The sequence below is a fragment of the Trifolium pratense genome, linkage group LG2, assembly GCF_020283565.1.
Source record: "Trifolium pratense cultivar HEN17-A07 linkage group LG2, ARS_RC_1.1, whole genome shotgun sequence".
Lineage (NCBI taxonomy): Eukaryota > Viridiplantae > Streptophyta > Magnoliopsida > Fabales > Fabaceae > Trifolium > Trifolium pratense.
In genome coordinates, this window is record NC_060060.1 from 42,328,243 (window position 1) to 42,338,124 (window position 9,882).

General features: G+C 32.5%; 2 protein-coding genes across 2 annotated transcripts; one reads left to right on the forward strand and one right to left on the reverse strand.

The window, feature by feature from the left end:
- Positions 1 to 2,872: 2,872 nt before the first annotated feature.
- On the reverse strand, positions 2,873 to 5,213 carry LOC123905988. Its single transcript, XM_045955814.1, has 6 exons — positions 5,007 to 5,213; positions 4,555 to 4,770; positions 4,144 to 4,310; positions 3,576 to 3,657; positions 3,376 to 3,444; positions 2,873 to 3,174 (listed from the first exon to the last, which is right to left on the reverse strand). The coding sequence occupies exons 1-6, from the start codon at positions 5,124 to 5,126 to the stop codon at positions 3,001 to 3,003; spliced, it is 828 nt and encodes a 275-aa protein (XP_045811770.1). The 5' UTR covers positions 5,127 to 5,213; the 3' UTR covers positions 2,873 to 3,000.
- A 1,849-nt stretch (positions 5,214 to 7,062) lies between these two features.
- LOC123905989 (putative 12-oxophytodienoate reductase 11) lies at positions 7,063 to 9,594 on the forward strand. Its single transcript, XM_045955815.1, has 5 exons — positions 7,063 to 7,223; positions 7,568 to 7,708; positions 7,933 to 8,063; positions 8,536 to 8,712; positions 8,806 to 9,594. Exons 1-5 carry the CDS (start codon positions 7,141 to 7,143, stop codon positions 9,387 to 9,389), a joined length of 1,116 nt encoding a protein of 371 aa, XP_045811771.1. The 5' UTR covers positions 7,063 to 7,140; the 3' UTR covers positions 9,390 to 9,594.
- The last annotated feature ends 288 nt before the right edge of the window (positions 9,595 to 9,882 follow it).

Consider the following 9,882-nt stretch of genomic DNA (forward strand, 5'->3'; position numbering starts at 1 on the left):
TCGGGTTACCAAATTAGGACATATGATGTGGATTCTCTATTTTCAATCGATTTTTTTTTAAGTCAAAAATCGAACTTCTGACCACAAGTTTAAGGAGACCGAGACCCTTACTTGGTTGTTCCTAACTTCCTGTCCACTTAATTTGATATAGACATTACATTGTATATACGTGAGAATAATTTGAATTCGAAACAGCTCACTTATTTAGCTTAAGGGTAAAATTTCTAATTACGGTGTCACTTGACAAAAAAAATAAAATTACTTAGTTTGCTAGAAGGAGTCTTTCAAGAACCCATAAAAAGTTTAAAATTACCAGAAAATAAGTCATTTAACACAATGATTGTCCTCCATCTAAATATGACGAACTTTGATATGTCAATCTAAAGTCAATTGATTTTGAATGTACTAAATGAAAGTAAGACCGTTCCACTAATCTCGCAGCCCGACTCATATTATTTCAATATTACTATTTTAACAAAAATATTTGAAATGTACAACAAGTTGTTTACACAACTCAAAATGGATAACAAACTTAGATTATAAAATAGATAGTTGTTTGGTTTACAAGACTATTTGTTATAGCTTATTTTAGAAAAAAAATTACTTTTTTTTTTATAAAAATAATCACTTTTAAATGTTTTGCATATGTTTGTTACAAATTTTTAAAATAATCCGAAGTTAAAAATAATCAGAAAACAGCTAAAAATGAGAAGCTACTACAGTAGCTTCTAAAATAATAGTTTTTTTTAGAGGAGAAACGAAATGTTAAAAGAAGAAAGTTATTTTGTAATTAAAAAAACCACTTTTACATGTTGTATCGAAACAAACTAAAAATTATTTTATTTTAAAAAAGTGATTTTTATTATCATAAACAAACACAAGTAAATTCAACTTTTCTATTCTCTAAAAACTAATTTCTAAATTATTTTACATCAAAATCACTATTTTTTTAATCTGGAAGATATCCTAACTCTCTTGATCATTTAGTTCGGCAAATGATACTCTCTTTTTATTAAGTTTTCCTACTTAAATAAGAAACAACATTAGGCTTAAATAAACTTTTATTAATAAATTTTAATCTAGATGAAATTAAAATTTAGGGTCTTGCTAACGAGTGCCCCCGGGGCACTCTTTAAACATTCTATTTAAAGAAACTTTTTATTCAAAAAGTTAAACACTACAATTTCCAATGCGTTGACTTTACGCATTCCCATAAAAATTCTATAAAAAACTTACTATTTAAGGGCTTAAAGAGTGCCCCGGGGGCACTATTTAGCATTTGCCTAAAATTTATTAATAAAAGTTTATTGATAGTGGTCTGGCCCAAAGTTTAACGGACTAGTCCGATTTTGCCCAATTTCTATATGAATAAGAAGAGGAAAATTGCTTTTAAGGCCCCCTGAATTGCTCCTATGCCCCCAAATCGACGAAAATGTTCTTTGAATGCGATTGAAAGATAGGGTCCGAAATAAAGGCCTTAATGGGATCATACAATCCAAAATAGGTCTATTTTGGAAAGGTTTTTTTTAAAAAAAATTTAAAAGTTTCGGAAGATACGTGCCGAAATCTAGGGATGGCAATGGTAGGGTATGGGTAGGGTACTATAGTACCCATCCCCATACCCGCGGATTGAAAAAATACCCGTACCCATCCCCATACCCGCGTGGGTAACAACTTTTGCCCCCGTCCCCATACCCTATGGGTACCTAGGTACCCATACCCGTACCCGTTACCCGCATTTTTACTAAAATTAAATTGATCAATTATAAAATATCATATAATTTTAATAGAATTAAAAAAATTTCAAAGATTTTAATATTGACTAATGAAAATTATAAACAAAATTATTACTAACTTTATGTTAAAGTTCATATTTATGTTAAATATTCACATTATTTTTATATTGTGTTATAAATAAATATTTTTATTAAAAATATGTAATAGTTTAGTAGAGTTGTATTGTTTTAAATTGATTTACATATATTATAATATAATAATATAAATAAAATAAATACATATATATTATGCGGGTATGGGGCGGGTTGGGTACTAAGGTACCCGTACCCGCACCCATACCCGTTCATTTTTGCGGGTAATTACCCATACCCGTGCCCGTACCCAAAATGCGGGTTTTTACCCTACCCGTTGTGGGTAATTTTTGCGGGTACCCTTTGGGTATGGGTCAAATTGCCATCCCTACCGAAATCGCTTTATTTTTTAAAAGTTTCACATCTTATTTTGTTTATTAATTATGTTCACATTTAATTTATTATTGTTTTTGTTTTCTTTTGGTCTTGAAACCTATTTTACATATCTAACTTCGAGTAAATAAGTAATTTAGTTCTTGAATTTTTACCTATTAATTAATTAATTAATTAATTTCATAGTTGGTTTCTTATGGTTTCGATGATAACAATCTCACATCGTAAAAGAAAAATATGAAGGCACAAGATGAAGACACTTGTAGTATGGTTAAATAATTGTAAATGGTAATGGTCTTTATCATTGATTTATTATTTTCAACATCTATATAACTTAGAATGCTCAGAAATTCATTTGAACTTAATCACAAATCATTTTATAAGTTAAATATAAGAGTTATGTGAAACAAGCTCTTTTAAACTTTTCTTCCGATTAAATAACCCTTGTGCATAAATTGACGAAAATCGTCGAAAGCTGATAAATAAAAACGATATGAACATAAAAGAGATGTTTTTATAGACAAATATCAGTAAAGTTAGTGGTTATGTTAGTTTTTGGAATCGAACCTAGAACTTCCTCCTCAAAACTCTTTCAATATCCGTAGATCATCAACCGAGCTACCTACGCGGAACATGAACAAAATAGAGTTGTGTTTCAATATACACGTAGCTTTGAAAACTGCTAATAGTTGGAATTCTTTTTGCAGCACATGTTCAATCTCATACAATAAGTTTCTGAGATACAAACTCCCAAGATTATTACACTGGACAACTTTGGAGTACAGAAAATCAATGTATATTACTGAAGACCAAAAACAAGCAAAGCTCCAACAGCACCTAAACCAGCCACAAGTCCAATAATAACTCCAATAGGAGGCAAGCCTCCACCACCAATAGCTCTTCCAGTGTTAACATCATATTCAGCAAATCTCTTCTTTGGTGCTTGACATTGTGGACAACTATATGTATCCGGCTGTAATAGCATACATAAATAATGTTCAAATCACAAAACACTAAATACGACACTAACACGTGTCAGACACCAGATACACTTTCAATTTGAAGTGTCGATGTGTGCTATATAGATCAAGAAGATAATGTATCTTGGCAGTTGATTTGAAATTCAAACATGGATATACTTTTAAGTAACTTTTTACATATATGATGGACTTACCTGTTCATCAAAAGATTTTGGTAAGAAGTATATGTATCCACAGTCAAGACAAATGTGAGTAGCTCTAGCCTGCATGATTTTGATTAACCATTGAATCGTGTAAAATAAACATCTTTAGCTTTGATGACGATTAAATACTACTTGGAAAAAAAGGCAGGCAGGAATTAAATTCACGATCGAAAATGAATAACAATTCTTGCCTTTTGAGTCTCGGTCAATTTTCTCCCGAAGCGAGGAGGAGCAGGACGCTTTGGAAGCCTTTTAGTATCTACCTCAACACCTCTTCATAACAAAAACATGATCTCTTAAGTAACTGATAAACAGATTAAGTGCTACGATATATTCTTCACTTTTTGATATCTTATTCTAATTACTTGTGCAAGATACCTTGCAGACCAGTGACAACTTTAAAAGTACCAATTATTTCACATTTGTATAAAAGGTAGTGTTTTAAGGGGAAAATGACCTATGTCCAGGGCTGGCCCCAAATATTTGGAGGCCCTGCTTGAGTATTAAACATGAAATGACAACAATGTTGAGATTCGAACCTAAGACCTTGTATACACAAACATCACAGTCTACCACTAATCTACTGATGCACATTTGATAATTTGTGAACATTGATAATATATAACTATTATTATAGGGCTCAAGATGTCGTCGCACATCCAGCAAATGCATTGTGGCTAGGCCCGGCTATGTCAGTAACATAACTGATGCAATTAAAGAAAATGGAACAAAGCTTGATAGCAAAAGGCAAGAAAATACCTGCTAACAACAAAGTAGACAGAATCAGGCTTAGCTTGGATTGCAGTTTTAGTGAATCCAAGCTTATCTGCTGGCCATAATTCATCTCCAAAGAAACTGCTAGTATAAAGAACTTGGTCCCCTGACTTTAACCCTGCTTTTGCGGCATTCCCCCCACCTTCAACAGCCTAAACAAGATAATAACCATCTTCATTAACAAATTGAAATAATTCCCTTCAAAATAGATCTATGAAGCACCGACTCATACAACTGACACTGACACATCGACACCAATAACATTTTGAGAAAGTAAAACATTGGAATGTAACCATATGTATCAGCATCATGTTGGACACTGACACATCACACATGTGAGACACCAGACACATCTGTAATTTGAAGTATCGATAACGTTGAATGCAAGATACTTACTGTTATGACAACAACGCCATTACTCTTTTGGCCTAAAGTGAGACCAAGTGGCTTGTCAACTTCAGCCTCAATTGTCTTTGAAGCTCCAGCAGTTTTTGCAGTGATCTCAAGTCTCCTTCTAGCAATGGAGGAAGAACCATTTTTGTTGACATTTAAGAAGGATCCTGAAATACCCCTTTTGGCTTCATGAAGTGAAAGGCCTAGCAAAGATGTTTTCTGCACTTACAATTGCAAGAGCAAGAACAAAAAGTATTAAAGACACAATTCTAAATTGTAACTAGTAATTAACTAAATCATCGAGTTCAAATGGTTAATAAATTCAGTTAAAAATAAATTGTTCGGAAGAGTCTGAGTTTAAATTTTCTGACTGAAATAATATTTTATTTATATCTCGACGAACTCTGGATTACTAGAGTCATTCTCTGCTAACCATGCAAAGAAAAGAAGAGTACCTGGCATGGAAGAGTGAGTGTCTTGGAAGGTGTGAGGTGAGAGTTTTTGATGGAATGATTACTCCTTGTGGTGAAGGTGGCAGAGCATGAAGAAGAAGTACCTGCAACCATAGCTGACATGGTTCTTCCTTGCAGTGATCTCTTGTGTGATGATCTGTGGTAGCCACAAGCTTGGTTGAGTTGGTAGTGTTGGGAGAGACATATTTTTATTTTTAATTTCAAAAGATAATATTTTTCTGGTGGATGATATGAAGACACATGACATGAACCTCACCATATGGCCTCAAGCCCTTCTGTTTTGTACACCAAAGATAATAATAATTTTTTTTACTCAAATATTATAAACTTGTTAAACAAAGCTATAATCAATACTATATATCAACACAAATTTTATACACAAACCAAACAAATATACACCTTTCTATTTTATAAATAATATAGTAATGTTCTTTATAGATTTGCGTGTATACTTATTTCCTCTTGTATTTATATGATTTCAAATACGTGTTGACCAAATTTGTGTTTAATTAACACAACTCTAATCAATATTATTTTCTCAAATATAGACATTCGATTACATTATTAGATGTATTTAATATATTTTTTTTCAAATATATGTCTAATGTAATTAATACTAAAAATTTATCTTAAAAGATGAAAAATCAAAATTAAATACATCTATAGATAAATTACACTGCCAATTTTCTTAATACATGTGATAGCTTATGAAATAAGAGGTATCTAAGTCCTTTTTAGTTCTTACTTGAGTTGTTAATAAATAGTAGAGTTTGTGTTAGTTAGATGCTATTACTTGTTAGACTTAGATTTCACTTGTTTGTTTATTTTGTGTAGGGTTTAGATGTAGTGAAGCATGGTGTTGTGTTAGAAGACAATTGTGTAAATTAAGGCTTGTGGGAATGATTTAGGAACACAAATTTTAACACTAGACATCGTATAATGTATTGTAACCATAGGGTTTAGAAGTTTTTAAATATCTTTTTCCTCACACCTCGGTTTTTGTGCCATTCTTTGTCCGAATGTCATCAACATTTTCCAATCAAATACAATACCGTTGAAGTTGTCATGTCCGGTCCTTATTTTTTAGCAGATCAAATGCACCCCAAAAATAAAAGCAACAAGTAAAGTATCGATAATTATCATCTACCCATGACATTTTTATACAATGAAAATCTCAACCCTTGTTTTATTTTAAGAGCTGCAATTTTAATCTAAAAAGAAAGACTAAATGGTGGATACATCAATTGGACCACCTCATATGAAATATACTCACGGGAGAGTAAGTAGTGTACATAGAGGCACCTTAATTGCAATTAAAAAATCAAGCACAAACAACTACATAGAGGCATTGTGTCAACTAAATTTTCTAATAAAAAACTAAAGCAAATTAATATTGACTATGTTAAATAGTAATATAATTATAATTGCCTAGAAAAGAAATAATATCATTACGATTATAATTAGCTTATTTGAGAAGCATATCTTTTGTCCTCCTTAAAAAGCCACACACTCACACACGTAATTATACTGAATATGTACACCCCAATCGATTCTTATAGTGTCACACAAGACACTCCATTCGTGCCATCAAGAAGCTATTTTTTGGGTTGTTTGTGCGCGCGATTGTTGGTGCATGACAATGAGAGTTGTGATTGAATCGAATGACTCAGTTATATAACACAATTTTTATATAGAAAAAAAAGTTGTCTTTATATTAAATCAGGTTAAATAAGATGACTTGAATTATTATTTTTTAAATTGACACTTATTGCAAAATATCATAAAACATTATATTTAACTTGCAAATGCATGAACACATCTTTTAAATTTAGTTATATTTTGATGAGATGAACATTATTTACAAAGAGGCACTATGCAAGCTAATTGTCCTTTTAAACTTTCGAAGCCAAGTAAGTGCATTGAGGCACCTTGCAAGAGGCACCTTGCAAGAGACACCTACATAGAGGCTAATTGTTTTTTAAAATTTTCAAAGAAAAATAATAATGACTACTAAGAAAAATATATATGGTACCAATTTCTTACTTTTTAGTATAAATTCAACCCCATTATAGTGGATTGTTCTATTGTATCTTTGAACATAATAAGCAACCAAGAAATGGAAATGGGTGGTGCATCCATAGTTGATCCCATTCCTCTTCTTACTCCTTACAAGATGGGAAAATTCAATCTATCTCATAGGTATATATGCAAATTTCACACACACTACTATACTTACTATTCCATTCTATTTCAAATTTTGATACATATGCACATCCACTTTTTTACGTCCGCAAGACACTTCATTATTCACGTTTAAAAATATGATTAATTTAGTTGAGTATATGGTTAATTTAATTCACGGCCAAAATTGTAGTTAATACAATTGAATGAATTCATCTCAATTTTTAACGTGAATTGAATCAGTCATTTGAATTAAGCACATTTTTGCCCGTAATTAACTAGATGTTGCGCGTGTATGGAAAATAATATCTACGAAACATTTTTGTTTTGAATGTTTGGTCTCCTCACCGTTCCGATTTCAGAGTTGTTTTGGCACCGTTGACTAGACAGAGATTCTACCACAATGCTCCTCAACCCCATACTATCCTTTACTACTCTCAGAGGACTTCTCAAGGAGGACTTCTCATAGCTGAATCTTCTGGTGTTTCTGAAACCTCTCTAGGGTACATCTTCATGTTTCTACTTCCTCTTTTCTTCCTATTTTTCTGTGTTTTGTATGATAAAAGACTTGTGTATTATAGACTTGACCAAATAGACCGGATACTGGTGGTTAAAGGAAAAAAAAACTAATTATTATCTTTGTGAATCAATGAACTTTTTTAAGTAAAAAAATATAATTTAAAGACATCACATTAGTAGTTGAGTTTGGATTATGATGTGAATGAAGGTATCCAAACACGCCGGGCATTTGGAGAAAAGATCAAGTGGAAACTTGGAAACCCATTGTAGATGCTGTTCATGCCAAAGAAGGTATCTTCTTTTGTCAGATTTGGCATGGAGGAAGGGCTTCTAATTCAGGTTTGTTAATTTGTTCCTCACCAAATCAAAATAGCTATTAACCTATTCTTATTTGCAATTTAGGCCAAAATATCTTAACATGTTTCTATTGGTTCAAACCTATATTAGTTAGTCTGTGATTTCTATGAGTTGTGTCTGTCTTAAGTTAGTCCTTTATAAGTAGCTGATATTGTTCGGGGTTAATTTGCTTATGCTCAACAATTTAACGCATTCATGCAGTCAGAACATCAGTGGTTGTTGGGTCGAGATCAAATGGTCAAGGTTTCAATACAATTTTGATTTTTTTTAGATAAAAGTACCGAGCTTATGACCGCCTCATCGCGATCCAATAACAACGGATATATTGGCTATGTGAATGCATGGGATTGTGACTATAGGCGATCTAGTTGGATCGTTTTATATGCCAATTTATGGGAACAAGAAATTGGACAATAATGTATCTGTCAGTTTATTGACATATTATTTTGAACAGGTTATCAACCAAATGGGCAAGCACCAATATCTTCTACTAACAAGTCACTCAAACCACAAACTCGAAGTAATGGCATCGATATAGCACGGTTCACACCACCAAGGCAGCTTAAGACCGATGAAATTCCTCATATTGTCAATGACTTCAGACTTGCTGCAAGGAATGCTATTCAAGCTGGTTAGAATTGTTCAATCATAATACAATGTTTGTTCTTTAAGGGGTGCATTTTGCAAATCATGTAACATGCTTGTGGTGGTGCACAAATTGCAGGTTTTGATGGTGTTGAGATCCATGGGGCTCATGGCTACCTAATTGAACAATTTATGAAAGATAAAGTGAATGACCGAACTGATAAATATGGTGGAACCCTTGAGAATCGTTGTCGATTTGCTTTGGAAGTTGTTGAAGCCGTTGTGAATGAGATAGGCGCAGAAAGAGTTGGAATTAGACTATCACCTTTCGCAGAATATGGAGAATGCGGAGACTCAAATCCCGAAGAATTGGGACTTTATATGGTTAATGCTCTCAATAAATTCAATATTCTTTACTGTCATATGGTGGAACCAAGAATGAAAACCATGACTGAAAAATTTGAATGCTCTCATAGCTTGTTACCAATGAGAAAGGCCTTCAATGGCACTTTTATAGTTGCCGGAGGATATACGCGACAAGATGGGATCAATGCCATAGCTGAAAATAGGGCAGATCTTGTTGCGTATGGTCGTTTGTTCATAGCTAATCCGGATTTACCAAAGAGATTTGCACTCGATGCTCCTCTCAACAATTATAACCGGAAGACGTTCTACACATCTGATCCGGCTCTTGGTTATACCGACTATCCATTTCTCGGTTAAACAAGTTTTGAACATTAGTTAAGGTTTTATCCTATATGCTTTGAACATTAGTTGCGTGGTTTTTTTTTTGTATTTGAGGATATGAAATTCTTACAAACACTTCAATTGTCTTTATGGTAATATTTTTCAAGTTTTTAATGTATGCATCCATAATATTACTAACATGGAACACAAATGAAAAACTGATTCTGATAGTATTGCATTACTTTCTCATTGCCATGGATCCATTTTACCAAGAGACCTTGAAGAACTTGAACAAAAATGTGATGCCCTTACTATTGTTGACTTCCAACAACCTTCACTACTACTACTAATTATTATTATTATTACTATTTTAGTAATTTAACATAATGAAAACAAGTTATCAACAACTTGATTTAAAGTTTAAGATTCATTAGTATGTAACGAGTAGGACAATTCTTCCCCATTTTTTATAGATGCCTCTCTCTTAATCAAAAATTTTATTTGATAAATAGTACAATTAAATTGAGTT